Here is a 15569-nt window from a genome sequence, read left to right as displayed (position 1 = left end):
AGATGTGGCCACTGCACTCCAGCCTGGGGGACAGAGCAAGACTCCGTCTCAAAAAAAAAAAAAAAAATCTAGCACATACAATTATATACGGTACAGAATACTTGATAATTGTGTTACTGGCTTATGTGTTTACTATACTATAGAGTAGATTCCTTCTACTTATATAAAAAATAGTTAACTATAAAACAGCCTCATGCAGGTCCTTCAGGAGGCATTCCAGAAGAAGGCATTGTTATCACAGGAGATGACAGCTCCATGTGTGTTATTGCCCTTGAAGACCTTCCAGTGGGACAAGATATGGAGGTGGAAGACAGTGATATTGATGATCCCAACCCTTTGTAGACCTAGGCTAATGTGTGTGTTGTATATTAGTTTTTAACAAGAAAAATTTAAAACATAAAAAGAAAAAAAATTCTTAGTTTAAAATCAGAAAAAGCTTATCAAATAAGGATATAAAGAAAAATATTTTTGTACAGGTGGTCACTGTATTTGTGTTTTAAGCCAACTGTTATTATAAAAGAGACAAAATGTTTTTTAAAATTTAAAAGTTTATAAAATAGAAAAGTTACAATAAGCTAAGGTTTATTATTGAAGAAAGAAAACTTTTTTTTTTTATTTTGAGATGGAGTCTCGCTCTGTCACCCAGGCTGGAATGCAGTGGTGTGATCTCGGCTCACCGCCGCCTCCACCTCCAGGGCTCAAGTGATTCTCCTGCCTCAGCCTCCTAAGTAGCTGGGATTACAGGTGCCCACCAGCATGCCTGGCTAATATTTTGTATTTTTAGTAGAGACAGGGTTTCACCATGTCAGCCAGGCTGGTCTTGAACTTCTGACCTCATGATCCACCCGCCTCAGGCCTCCCAAAGTGCTGGGATTACAGGCCTGAGCCACCGTGCCTGGTCTAGAAAAAATGTTTGTAAATTGAGTGTAATCTAAGTGTACAGTGTTTATAAAGTCTGCAGCAGTGACAGTGGTGTCCTGAGCTTTCACATTCACTCATCACTCACTCACTGACTCACCTGGAGCAACTTCCAGTCCTGCAAGCTCCATTCATGGTCAGTGCCCTAGACAGGTTTACCATTTGTCATATTTCACATACTCTACCCTTTCTATGTTTACATACACATATATTTACCATTAGGTTCCAACTGCCTAAAGTATTCGGTACAGTAGGTGTTGGGCAGGTTTACAGTCTAGGAGCAATAGGCTAAACCATATAGCCTATGTGTACAACAGGCCATGCCATCTAGGTTTGGGTAAGTACATTCTATGATGGTCACACAACAAAATCACCTAATGATGCATTTCTCAGAATGTATCTGCATCTTTAAGCAATGTGTGCTATAGTTTATATTCTCTGAAAAGAGAAGCACTGGAATATCTAGAATAATAGAGTGAGAAAAGTCCACATAAAAAGTTCCCAAGAAAGTATCTTGGGGCTATTGCTTCTCGGCCTTTTGGCTAAGGTCAAGTGAAAATATCCTGGGGCTTCAAAGTGGAGTGATCATAGACCATCTCAAATTAGGAGTGAGGACAGTTCAAGTTGAAACAGACCATCTCTGAGGTGATCCCATTTTCCAAAGATCATCTCTGTTTTAAAATTAAACAGTATATGCATGCAGACACTTTAGCCTTGGATGTAAGAAGTGAATGAGATGCATAAGGAATGACTGACAGTTTAGGAATCTGAACTTTATTTTTTTGAAACAGTCTCACTCTGTTGCCCAGGCTGGAGTGCAGTGGCGCAATCTCTGATCACTGCAATCTCTGCCTCCCAGGTTCAAGCGATTCTCCTGCTCAGCCTTCTGAGTGGTTGGGATTACAGGCACCTGCCACCATGCCTGGTTAATTTTTGTATTTTTAGCAGAGATGGGATTTCACCATGTTGACCAGGCTAATCTCAAACTCCTGACCTCAAATGATCAGCCTCAAGTGATCCACCTCAAATGGCCTCCCAAAGTGCTGGGATTACAGGCATGAGCCACTGCACCCGGCCTGACCCTTTTTTTTATACAAGCATTCCAATTTCTTAGTAACTGGCATTTTATTTATTTATTTATTATTACTAAGTATTAGCTATAATAAAATGATACTAGCTGCTGCAACAAAGAGACCCAAAATGGCTAGTGGCTCAGACACCATAAAAGTTCACTTCTCACTCAACACAAAGTTTAAACTGGGTGTTTTCACCTGACAGCCACAAGTGCTGATATGGGGACCCTGGCTCCTTCCATCTTGTGGCTCTGCCTGCATCAAGCTAGTGCAAGGGGAAGAGCTTAGGGGACACACCTGGATGTGGTCCCATCAAAGCCTGGAACTCCAGCATAGGCCACACTCATCCACAAGGGAACCAGAGCCCATTTCTGTGTCCCAGAACAAGAGGGACTGGGTTTAGTAGAGAGCAGTCATTGTCCCTAACTTGGAGATAGAGGAGGGGAAGGAAACAAGTTAATGAAGGATTGGAAAGTAGATTTGATTCCAAACACTTCCCACAGCCCCTTCCCTTCCATCATCACATTTGACCCTGGCAGTCACCCTGCAAAGCTGCTGTTATTCTTGTCTCAATTTTATACTCTAGAAAACCCGGGATCAGAGAGTCTAGCCTAAGGCCAGGGTTCAAAATCAAGTTCTCTAGCCAGCAGACCATACTCCTCCAACAGATGTGTTTATGCAAAAGCCAGGCCAAGGTGACCCCGAGACAGCTGAGCACAATCTGACAGCTCTCACATCACCAAATGGACTAAAACCTACACACACCGCAGGGCGGCTCCAGAGAGCTCCAATTCAACCTGTACAAAATCTCCCACTTCCTCTTTCTTGTCTTGGTTCATTTTCCAGAGACCACGCCTCCCTCTGCCAGCCAAAGCCAGGCCACGGACAAGAAGGCTCAGGGTCCTGGAACCTCCAATTCTGCCAGCTGGACCGCGCTGCCTGTCTCTGGACACCTTCCTATATCTCGGCCCCCTGGAGTCAAACCAGATTCTGGCCACGCCCCATCTCAGACTCATCTGTGGAGGTCAGCCTCTGGGAAGAGTGCTCAGAGACCTCCGCACTGATGGATGGGACTCCAGGGAGCCTCCATCCTGGGGCTGATCCTCAAGTTCCCCAGTTTCACATATACCAAATTGAGGTTCTCTCCCCTCTTTCCTCTCAGATACATGCTCTCTCTCCTCTCTTGGAATGTGTGAACTTTGATTCCTTCAGGCCCTTGTCAGCTACCAAAGGAGGAAGACAGTGGCTTCACCTGTCTTTTAGGGAACCTGGAGGCATCTCTGCACTAACTGCCCTCACCAATATCTTGGTCCAGACAGCTCTGAACCCCACACTCGCAGTAGTTGACATCGCCTCCAGATTTTGGGAGTTGGGGAAGGGCCATGACCACCCTCGTAGACTTTTTCCATGGGACACAGTTTAGGACACGGGTTTCTGCCAGCTTCCCTAGCTGGGAGGGGGATGCGGAAGGGCCTACATTTCTCAATCCAGAGGAAGTGAGCTGGTTTAAATGGAAGGTCCAGGCCAGGCACAGTGGCTCACACCTGTAGCCCCAGCACTTTGAGAGGCCGAGGTGGGTGGATTGCTTGAGCCCAGGAGTTCAAGACCAGCCTGGGCAACGTGGCAAAACCCCATCTCTACAAAAAAATTAGCCAGGCATGGTGGTACGCACCTGTCATCCCAGTTACTTAGGAAGCTGAGGCAGAAGGATCACTTGAGCCCAGGAGGCAGAGGTTGCAGTTAGCTAAGATCATGTCACTACACTCCAGTCTGAGCAACAGTGTGAGACCCTGTCTTAACAACAACAACAACAACAAGTCTGGCCAGGAGTAGTGGCTCACACCTGTAATCCAAACACTTTAAGAGGCTGAAGTGGGAGGCCAGGGGTTTAAGACGAGCCTGAGCACCATAGCAAGACCCTTGTCTCTACAAATAAATAAATAAATGAAAGTGAATGAAAATAAAGGTAAATGGACCAAAGACCAGTCATGGTGAGTGGGATTGGTGGGAAGACTGGTGATACCCCAGTACCCAGCCCAAGCGAAGCTCACACCACGGAGCACAAAACCTGGAGTGCAGCCTCCTAACAGTGAATCACAGGAGCAAGTGAGCTGCCCAGTGCCTCTTATCTTGGAAGGAAACCTGCCTTACCCAGGGCAGAAAAATCTCTTTTATGCACCAAATTCTAAAAGGAATTTGATAACCTGATTATTGTACAAGGGACCTCGAAGATGGTTTCTTTGAAGAGTTTTGCAAAAGGTACAATGCAGAGCATCGTCTCTGGGGATTCTATGTTCACTTAGTGTCATATCATGGTTCTATGCAGAATATTTCTTAGGGGGAAGAAGCCGGGGGCCAGACCATTAAGGCCTTGATGGCAAGGGCAGAGCCTTGATAGGGTGGGAGTCGCAGTCCAGGACTCTGCAACAGCCCAGCTATCTTGCGGACAGCTCCTTCCTTTCCTCCACTCCGTGCTCCCAGACCCAGGTGAGCAGTGTGGCCTCAGGATCAAGGGACCCTCTCACCCACGTCTCTGAGTGTTCTAAAGAGAGTCTGCCACCTTAACCTCATCAGCTGTTACAGCCACCACCCAACCAGGTCCCCAGGGGTTCTCAGGAGAATCCTCCAGACCCAGAAAGTCAGGTAAAGCCCTGGTAGAGAGAGGAAGATTTTTACAGCAATTCCGTAAGCTGTATAATTAAAATAATTTCTAACTTCCCTCCCAAATCCTTTCCCTTCTCAATCCAGCACCAAAACTTCACATATACGAACTGCAATGGAATAATAGGGACACGTGACCAGGAGAAACAGGATAAATTATTTCACACCAATCTATCTCCTGGCAAGGCTAACGAAGATGTTGCAATGCCTGATTTCCATGGAACCCAGGTCCAACTCCTAAATCCAAAACTGCCTGTGTGTCATATGCCTTCCCCCAAGCTAACCTACCTGAGGCCTCAATACAGGGATCCTGGCACTGTAACCCAACCAATCAGGACCAGAAGGCCCCAAGATGGCCACCACACCAACACCTGGCCTTCTGCATCAGAATGCCAGGCCCTGAGGAAGGGAACACTCTGCCTGCCTGAGCCATTGGCCCCCTAGTGATTACTGTCAGGCCTCCACTGGTTACTAATACACATAAATACCCACCACAAACACAAACAAACCATCCTGATCTGAGGAAGTGTAATTTTATGTGATGGAATGTATGTGTTATCTAACGCTGCATAACAAATTATTCCCAAAACATAACAGCCTAAAACAATAAACAATTATGTATTATTGTACATGGTTTCTGTTCTGTGGGTTATAAATTTGGGAGTGGCTTAACTAGGCAGATGTGGTTCTGGATATTTCAGTCAAATTCTCAGCTAGGGCTACAATTATTGGAAGGTCTAACTGGGACTGAAAGATCTGCTCTCAACATGGCTTACACATGACTATTGGTAGGAGGCTTTTGTTCCTTGCTGGCTATTGACAGGCGATCATGGTTACTCTCCATGTGGGCCTCTCCATAGAGCTGCTTGGGTGTCCTCACAACATGGCTGCTGGTTTCCCCCAGAGCAAGTGATCGGAGAGGGAGAGCAAGCAGGAAGCCCAATGCCTCTTATGACCTAGTCTCGGAAGTCACACTATCAATTCCACCACTTTTACTCATTAGAACTGAGTCACTAAGTCTAGCTCACACTGGAAGGGAAGGGAATTAGGCTTCACTTCTTGAAGGGAGGGTTATCAAAGAATTTGTGGACATACTTTAACAGAAAAGTTTCTAATTCAAATAATTACAAGACCTCTATCAAGAAAACTCCGGCCAGGCGTAGTGGTTCATGCTTGTAATCCCAGCACTTTGGGAGGCCGAGGTGGGTGGATCACTTGAGGTCAGAAGTTTGAGACCAGCCTGGCCAACATGGTGAAACTCCGTCTCTACCAAAAATTCAAAAATCAGCTGGGTGTGGTGGTGCGCGCCTATAGTCCCAGCTACTCGGGAAGCTAAGGCAGGAGAATCACTTGAACCCGGGAGGCAGAGGTTGCAGTGAGCTGAGATCATGCCACTGCACTCCAGCCTGGCAACACAGCGAGACTCCATCTCAAAAAAAAAAAAAAAAGAAAAAAGACTTTCAGAATTACAAAATTACACCCATTTTTGTCTTCTTTTTTACTTTTTTTTAATCCTTCAGTGGAAATTTTAATTAAAAGTGGCATTAGGCCAGGCCCAGTGGCTCACGCCTGTAATCCCAACACTTTGGGACGCTGCGGAGGGCAGACACCTGAGGTAAGGAGTTCAAGACCAGCCTGACCAACATGGAGAAACCCTGTCTCTACTAAAAATACAAAATTAACTGTGCATGGTGGCTCATGCCTGTAATCCCAGCTACTCGGGAGGCTGAGGCAGGAGAATCGCTTGCATCCGGGAGGCAGAGGTTGCGGTGAGCCAAGATCGTGCCATTGCACTCCAGCCTAGGCAACAAGAGGAAAACTCCATCTCAAAAAAAAAAAAAAGTGGCATTAGGTTGATAGTGCCTCCAAAACGGGAAGAAAAAGGCAAATAAACAAAAATAGCACAACAAATATAAAGCACGTAAGATGAAAGAAATAAACCAAACTATATCAGGAATCAAAATAAATGCAAATGGACTAAACTTCTAGATAGAAGGCAAAGAGTATCTGATGGAGATTTTTAAATCCTATATGCTGTTTTCAAGAGATGCCTTTAAAACTGAGGATAGGGGACAGGCATGGTGGCTCATGCCTGTAACCCCAGCATTTTGGAGGCTGAGGCAGGTGGATCGCTTGAACCCAGGAGTTTGAGACCAGCCTGGGCAACACGGTGATACCCCATTTCTACAAAAAATACAAAAATTAGCCAGTGCACACCTGTAGTCTCAACTACTCAGAAGGCTGCGACGGGAAGGATCGCTTGAGCCCAGGAGGCAGAGGTTGCAGTGAGCCAAGACAACACCACTGCACTACAGCCTGGGTGACAGAGTGAGGGACCTTGTCTCAAAACCAAAAATAAACAAAACTAAGATAGGAACTGTATCCTTTTTGATTCCTAGGGAATAAAAACTGAAGTATAATTTTCAATGGCAAAATCACCAGGTGTGATTTTGTACCATCAAATCTTCTAAGCAAGTTTGTTTTTAGAGTGTGAGGATTGCTATTAAAGACAACTGTCTGCAGTGTTGTGCCAGATACTTTATCTTTCAACGTAGTAGTAGTTCGAAAAACACGTAGAAAGGCCCAAGGTCATAGTTGGGGTAGATGAGGTACACAGAGGATACAGAAAACTCTTATCACTGAACTGTGTCTGTCATATAAAACCAAACTCCAAATCTGTGACGATTCAACAAGTTGATGGAGGTAAGACTGTAACGTACCAAGCATTATGCTAAGTACTCAATAAATAACAGCTATCATCACAGGCATGGATAAAATCTAACATCCTCAGGCTCGGGGGATAAACACAACAGCACCCTGTGCCCTACAATCCTAATCAACGGCCAGGCTGCAGAAGCTGCCACGTCATCATTGCCAAAAAAGACAAGGAATGCTGGACTAAACCACCTTCCCAAGGTGCCTTCCCTTCTTCTGTGTCTTTATAAAGAAATGTTGCGTATACATGTAACTCACTGCCAAAGAATGTTGCAGGGTTTCTTTCCACTTTTGAGAAAAGAGCCCAGGAATTGCTAGAAAGCCTTTTAAATTTTATATGAGCATTTTCTCACTCACAAAATGAGTATAAAGTGCCACCCTCTTGTGGTAGTTTCATGCAATTTCCTTTCCCGAAGCTCTCCCAAGGCACTGAATTAATTAATTAATTTGTTTATTTATTTATGTATTTTTGAGATGGAATCTCGCTGTCGCCTAGGTTGGAGTACAATGGAGTGATCTTGGCTCACTGCAGCCTCCAACTCCCAGGTTCAAGCGATTCTCCTGCCTCAGCCTCCCAAGTAGCTGGGATTACAGGCACCCACCACCACGCCCGGCTAATTTTTGTATTTTCAGTAGAGATGGGGTGTCACCATGTTGGCTAGGCTGGTCTTGAACTCCTGACCTCAAGTGATCCACCCACCTCGGCCTCCCAAAGTGCTGGGATTACAGGCGTGAGCCACCATGCATGGCCTGGCACTGAAATTTAAATAGCACATTCCACTTTCATAGGTCCCCATCAGTGTCGCCAGAGTAAAAACCCTGGGCTAATGTACACCAACATGACATAGTTAGCCATAGGCTGATCTAAATGAAAAAGGTCAGATGATATACTGTATGGTTCTTCCCAATGGGCGAATAGTCTTATGGACAGAGAAAAAGAAATAGGCCCCATGTGCCACCTGGCTTTAAGGTGGAACCTGGAGCACATCTGGGAAACTCATGGCTCCCACTCAGCCCTGCTGTCCCCGCAGTACATTTGCTCAGTGAGAGCCCTGTGGGCAATTTGTCCTGCACATCCCCTCCAAATGAATCTCCAAACACTGCTTAATGGAAAAGCAAGAGTCTTATCAGACCCAAACCACTCATCCTGACTTTCATTCAAGGTTTCTTACATTCTAGATCCTTCAGTCTTTTGTCCAACTACTGACCAGGTTGCATTTTACACCTCTAGCAGGTTCTTCTCTTGTTTCTGGCTTTTACTGCCACTATCTTTCCATCCTCCATCTCTAAATGACCTACACACTCTTCTATGAATACCTAAATCCCTTCTTGCTATGAAGTCTACCTCAGGAACACTGGGCCAAATTGTCTTCCAGTCAGCTTGCATACAACTGCATCTTAGCACCTGATTATATTCAGTCTCCCAGGATTGCAAAGTCTCTGAAGTCAGAGGTCACAGGTTAGTACAGGTTGAGTATCCCTTATCCAAAATGCTTGGAACCAGAAGTGTTTTGGATTTCGAATTCTTTTTCAGATTTTAGAATATTTGCATAATACTTACCAGTTTGAGCATCCCTAATTCAAAAATCCAAAATCTACAACATATAAGGAACTCAAACAACTCTTTAAGGAAAAAAACATAATAATCCAATTAAAAAATAGGCAAAAGATCTGAATACACATTTCTCAAAATAAGATATACAGGCCGGGCGTGGTGGCTCATGCCTGTAATCCTATCACTTTAGGAGGCCAAGGCAGGCAGATCACCTGAGGTCAGGAGTTTGAGACCAGGCTGGCCAACATGGTGAACCCCATCTCTACTAAAAATACAAAAATCAGCCAGGAGCGGTGGCTCACAGCTGTAATCCCAGCACTTTGAGAGGCTGAGGTGGGCAGATCACGAGGTCAGGAGTTTGAGACTAGCCTGGCCAACACAGTGAAACCCTGTCTCTACTAAAAATACAAAAATTAGCTGGTGTGGTGCCGGTGCCTGTAATCCCAGCTACTCGGGAGGCTGAACCCGGGAGGTGGAGGCTGCAGTGAGCCAAGATGGCGCCACTGCACTCCAGCCTGGGTGACAGACCAAGACTCTGTCTCAGAAAAAAAATAAATAAATACAAAAATTAGCTGGGCCTGATGGCACACGCCTGTAGTCCCAGTTACTCGGGAGGCTGAGGCAGGAGAATCGCTTGAACCCGGGAGGCGGGAGTTCAGTGAGCCAAGATGACACCACTGCACTCCAGCCTGGGCAACAGAGGGAGACTCCATTTAAAAAAAAAAAAAGAAAAAGACATACAAATGGCACAGGTGTATGAAAAGGTGTTCAACATCATTGATCATCAGAGAAATGCAAATCAAAACGACAATGAGATATCAGCCTACCCCAGCTAAAACGGCTTTTATCCAAAAGACAGGCACTAACAAATGCTCGCAAGGATGTGGAGAAAAGGGAACGCTCACATACTGCTGACGAGAATGTAAATTAGTACAAACAGTGTGGAGAACAGTTTGGAGGTTCCTCAAAAACTAAAAATAGGACCACCATATGATCCAAGAATCCCGCTACTGGGTATTTACCCAAAAGAAAGGAAATCAACATATCAAAAAGATATCTGCACTCCCATGTTTATTGCAGCTCTGTTCACAATAGCCAAGATTTGGAAGCAACCTAAGTGTCCATCAACAGAATCAATCAATAAAGAAAACGTGGTATGTATACAAAATGGAGTACTATTCAGCCATAAAAAATAAGATCCTGGCCGGGTGCAGTGGCTCATGCCTGTAATCCCAATACTTTGAGAGGCCAAGGCAGGAGGATCACCTGAGGTCAGGAGTTCGAGACCAGCCTGGCCAACACGGTAAAACCCCGTCTCTACTAATAATACAAAAATTAGCTGGGCATGGTGGCACACACCTGTAATCCCAGCTACTCTGGAGGCTGAGGCAGGAGAATCACATGAACCCAGGAGGTGGAGGTTGCAGTGAGCTGAGATCACACCATTGTACTCCAGCCTGGGTGACAAGAGCGAAACACCATCTCAAAAATAAAAAAAAAAAAAAAATCCTGTTGGCCAGGCGTGGTGGCTCACACCTGTAATCCCAGCACATGAAGAGGCTGAGGCGGGGGGATCACGAGGTCAGGAGTTCGAGACCAGCCTGGCCAATATGGTGAAATCCTGTCTCTACTGAAAAGACAAAAATTAGTCAGGTGTGGTGGTGCCCACCTGTAGTCCCAGCTACCCAGGAGGTTGAGGCAGAAGAATCACTTGAACCCGGGAGGTGGAGGCTGCAGTGAGCTGAGATCGCGCCACTGCACTCCAGCCTGGGCAACAGAGTGAGACTTCATCTCAAAAAATAAAAATAAAGAAATAAGATCCTGCCATTTGCAAAGACCAGGATGGAACTGGAGGTCATTAAGTGAAATAAGCCAGGCGCAGAAAGACAAACTTCACATGTTCTTACTTATTTATGGGAGCTAAAATTAAAACAATTGAACTGATGGAGATAGAGAGTGGAATGATGGTTATCAAAGGCTAGGAAGGGTAGTGCAGTGGGGAAAGTGGGGATACTCAATAGGTCCAAAAATATAGTTAGATGAATAAGATCTAAAGAGCACAATAGGGTGACTACAGTCAACAATAATTTAATTGTACAATTTAAAATAACAGAGTATAATTGAATTGTCTGTAACACAAAGGATAGATGCTTGAGGTCAGGAGTTTGAGACCAGGCTGGCCAACATGGTGAACCCCATCTCTACTAAAAATACAAAAATCAGCCAGGAGCAGTGGCTCACAGCTGTAATCCCAGCACTTTGAGAGGCTGAGGTGGGCAGATCACGAGGTCAGGAGTTTGAGACTAGCCTGGCCAACACAGTGAAACCCTGTCTCTACTAAAAATACAAAAATTAGCTGGTGTGGTGCCAGTGCCTGTAATCCCAGCTACTAGGGAGATTGAGACATTTACCCTGATATGATTATTACAAACTGCAAGCTGGTATCAAAATATCTCATGTACTCCATAAATATATACACATACTATGTACCCACAAAAATTAAAAATAAGAAATTTTTTTTTTTTTTTTTTTTGAGACGGAGTCTTGCTCTGTTGCCCAGGCTGGACTGCAGTGGCCGGATCTCAGCTCACTGCAAGCTCCGCCTCCCGGGTTTACGCCATTCTCCTGCCTCAGCCTCCCGAGCAGCTGGGACTACAGGCGCCCGCCACCTCGCCCGGCTAGATTTTTGTATTTTTTAGTAGAGACGGGGTTTCACCGTGTTAGCCAGGATGGTAAAAATAAGAAATTTTTAAAACATAAACCAGGAACGGTGGCTCACATCTGTAATCCCACTTTGGGAGACCAAGGCAGGAAAATACTTGAACTCAACAGTTCAAGACCAGCCGGGACAACATGGCAAAACCCTGTGTCTACAAAAAAAATTAGCCAGGCATGGTGGTGCACGTCTGTAGTTTCAGCTACTCGGGAGGCTGAGGTGGGAGGATCGCTTGAGCCCAGGAGGTCAAGGCTGTAGTGAGCTGTGATCGCACCACTGCACTTCAGCCTGGATGACAGAGTGAGACCCTGTTTCAAAAAAATAAATAAAAAATAAAAGAAAATCCAAAATCTGAGAAGTTCCAATAAACATTTCCTTTGAGCATGTCAGCCCTCAGAAAGTTTCAGATTTTAGGGACGGGCACTGTGGCTCACACCTGTAATCCCAGCACTTTGGGAGGCCAAGGCGAGTGGATCACCTTAGGTCAGGAGTTTGAGACCAGCCCAACCAATATGGTGAAACCCCATCTCTACTAAAAATAAAAGATAAAAATTAGCCAGGCATGGTGGCGGGTGCCTGTAATCCCAGCTACTCTGGAGGCTGGGACAGGCGAATCGCTTGAACCTGGGAGGCAGAGCTTGCATGAGCCAAAATGGCACCACTGCACTCCAGCCTGGGCTACAGCACGAAAGACTCTGTGTCAAAAAAAAAAAAAAAAAAAAAAAAAAAAGTTTCAGATTTTAGAGTATTTTGGATGTCAGATTTTCAGATTAAGGATACTCGACCGTATTACCATTGTTCTCTTTACTCTCCCAGATCTCCACCCTTGCGCCTTAAGCTCCTCCCTTGCTCCCTTAAGATCTCTGCTCAACTGTCCCCTCTTACTGAGGGCCTCTTTGAGACAGCACAACATTCCCTACACTGTGGACTCCGGATGCACTACACACTGATGTGACTTTCTGAAGCCACTAGAACATAAACTCCATAATGGCAGGAACTTGGCAGAACTTTTACTTCTGTACCTCATCATTTAAAGATACCTGGTTCACGCCTACAGTCCCAGCACTTTGGGGAGTCTGACATGGGAGGATTGCTCGAGCCCAGGAGTTAGTGGCTGTAGTGAGCTATCCTGGCTCCACTACACTCCAACCTGGGTGACAGAGTGAGACCCCAATTGCTCCATGTTGCATTCAAGATAAATTATTTGGCTCTCTCTTCCGGTTCACTAAACTGTCTTCGGCTGTGCCTAATTTGCTAATGAGTCATTTGCATTTCTTTTTAATTTAAGTGCGTTTCTTACGTCTACAAGTGCCATGTCTGTTTCTTCCTGTCTTCCTGCTCCCCTGACCGTGGCACAGATGAAGCTCCATGCCTCAAGAACCCGGACCAGCAATCTTTTTTAGTATTTTGGATTTTGTTAGTCTCTGTCTTTTTTTTTTTTTTTTAATTGAGATACAGCCTCTCTCTGTCGCCCAGGCTGGAGTGCAGTGGCGTGATCTCGGCTCACTGCAACCTCCACCTCCCGGGTTCAAGTTATTCTCCTGCCTCAGCCTCCTGAGTAGCTGGGATTACAGGCGTGCATCACCACACCTGGCTGATTTTTGTAGTTTTAGTAGAGACTGGGTTTCACCATGTTGGTCAGGCTGGTCTCGAGCTCCTGAGCTCGTGATCTGCCCACCTCAGTCTCCCAAAGTGCTGGGAGTACAGGCGTAAGCCACTGCGCCCGGCTTTTTTTTTTTTTTTAAACAACCCTTTAAAATGTAAAAATCGTTTTTTGCTAATTGGCACTACCAAACAAGCCACAGGCCAGATATGGCCCATGGCTGATAGTTTGCCGGCCCCTGCTATAGAGGTCCCACACTTGACTGGGCACAGTGGCTCATGCCTGTAATCCCAACACTTTGGGAGGCCACGGCGGGTAGATCACTTGGGGTCAGGAGTTTGAGACCAGCCTGGCCAACATAGTGAAACCCCGTCTCTACTAAAAATACGAAAATTAGCCCGGTGGCTCGTGCCTATAATCACAGCACTTTGGGAGGCCAAGGCAGGTGGATCACCTGAGATTGGGAGTTCGAGACCAGCCTGACCAACATAGAGAAAACTCGTCTCTACTAAAAACACAAAATTAGCCGGGCATGGTGGTGCAAGACTGTAATCCCAGCTACTTGGGAGGCTGCGGCAGAATAATCGCTTGAGCCTGGGAGGCGGAGGTTGCAGTGAGCCAAGACTGCACCATTGCACTCCAGCCTGGACAACAAGAGGAAAACTCCATCTCAAAAAAAAAAAAAAAAAAAATTAGCTGGGGGTGTTAGCACACACCTGTAATTCCAGCTACTTGGGAGGCTGAGGCAGAAGAATCACTTGAACTCAGAAGGTGGAAGTTGCAGTGAACCAATATCATGCCACTGCACTCCAGCCTGGGTGACTCAAAAATAAAATAAAATAACAGCAAAATAAAAATTTTTAAAAATAGAGGTCTGGTCAGGCACGGTGGCTCACGCGTGTAATCCCAGCACTTTGGGAGGCCAAGGTGGGCAGATCACCTGAGGTCAGGAGTTTGAAACCAGCCTGGCCAATATGGCAAAACCCCGTCTCTACTAAAAATACAAAAATTAGCCAGGCGCAGTGGTAGAGGCCTGTAATCCCAGCTACTCAGGAGGCTGAGGCAGGAGAATCACTTGAACCCAGGAGGTGGAGGTTGTAGTGAGCCAGGATGCTGCCATCGCACTGCAGCCTGGGTGACAGAGCAAGACTCTGTCTCAAAAAAAAACAGAAAAAAGAAAAAAAAAAAATAAGAGGTCCCACACTCGACCCAATGTGGTGGTCAGTACAGCACAGGAAACCCAGCACAGCATTGGTGAGGCAAGAGCTAGGATCAAGTCCCCGCTCTTAATGAGTCTAGTCCCCATTATGCGGCAGGCAGGTAATCTCAAAGGTCATGCATGCCTCAGTGAGAGAATCCACCGATGCCAAACAGCATGAAACCACTAGAGACCTGCAGAGACTTTAAGCAACTGGCTGGGCAGCGTATCTCACAGGACAGAGTCACAGGCCTAAGGGGCCAGCCCAAAAGCAGCCAGGTTACAGCAGAGATTAATGGCTCCCAGGACATAGCACTAGAGCCTGAGCACAAAGACTTGAGACATCGTCCCCTTTTCCCTGAATCTAGGGCTATGAGAATGTGTTCATTATCACACGCGTTTGAACCAGAGCAACTCCATCTTAAATAGGGGCTGGGTAAAATGAGGCTGAGACCTACTGGGCTGCATTCCCAGACAGTTTAGGCATTCTAAGTCACAGGAAGAGACAGGAGGTCAGCACAAGATACAGATCATAAAGACCTTGCTGATAAAACACGTTTCAGTAAAGAAACCGGCCAAACCCACCAAAACCAAGATGGCGATGAGAGAGAACAGGTCGTCCTTACTGCTACACTCCTGTCAGCCCCATAAAAGTTTACAAACGCCATGGCAACGTCAGGAAGTTACCCTATCTGGTCTAAATAGGGGAGGCATGAATAATCCACCCCTTGTTTAGCATTATCATCAAGAAATAACCATAAATATGGTCAACCAGCAGCCCTCGGGGCTGCTGTCTATGGAGTAGCCATTCTTTTATTCCTCTACTTTCTTAATAAACTTCCTTTCTCTTTATAGACTCACCCTGAATTCTTTCTTGCCTGAGATCCAAGAATACTCTCTTGGGGTCTGGATCGGGACACTTCGGCCACTTTGAAAAGAGCCAAAGAAAGACAACTCTTAACAAGACTGTTGTACTGATGATCGCAGAAAAGACTGAGATACCAAAAATTGGCAAATTTACACAATGAGAGAATTTTCCAGTTTCCAAGAACATTTAATCAGAGTGACAGAAGTGTCCATCTACTGCCACTGAAGTTGCAAAAACAGAATTATGTAACTGTTTCACTGTG

General features: G+C 45.6%; 1 protein-coding gene and 1 long non-coding RNA gene across 2 annotated transcripts in view; one reads left to right on the top strand and one right to left on the bottom strand.

Annotated features, from left to right (window-relative positions):
* TMC2 (transmembrane channel like 2) overlaps positions 1 to 6101 on the top strand; it is a 111120-nt gene extending 105019 nt beyond the window's left edge. Inside the window, exon 20 of the mRNA XM_077951380.1 lies at positions 2838 to 6101. Coding sequence (XP_077807506.1) covers positions 2838 to 3055 — 218 coding nt within the window. The 3' untranslated portion in view covers positions 3056 to 6101. The remainder of the gene's footprint in view (positions 1 to 2837) is intronic.
* Positions 1 to 15569, bottom strand: part of LOC144332051 (uncharacterized) — a 44718-nt gene that overhangs the window by 25586 nt on the left and 3563 nt on the right. The window lies entirely within an intron of this gene.

The sequence above is a fragment of the Macaca mulatta genome, chromosome 10 (assembly GCF_049350105.2).
Source record: "Macaca mulatta isolate MMU2019108-1 chromosome 10, T2T-MMU8v2.0, whole genome shotgun sequence".
NCBI lineage: Eukaryota > Metazoa > Chordata > Mammalia > Primates > Cercopithecidae > Macaca > Macaca mulatta.
Note: the sequence above shows the minus strand (reverse complement) of the source record. Positions and strands in the feature narration are given on the sequence as shown.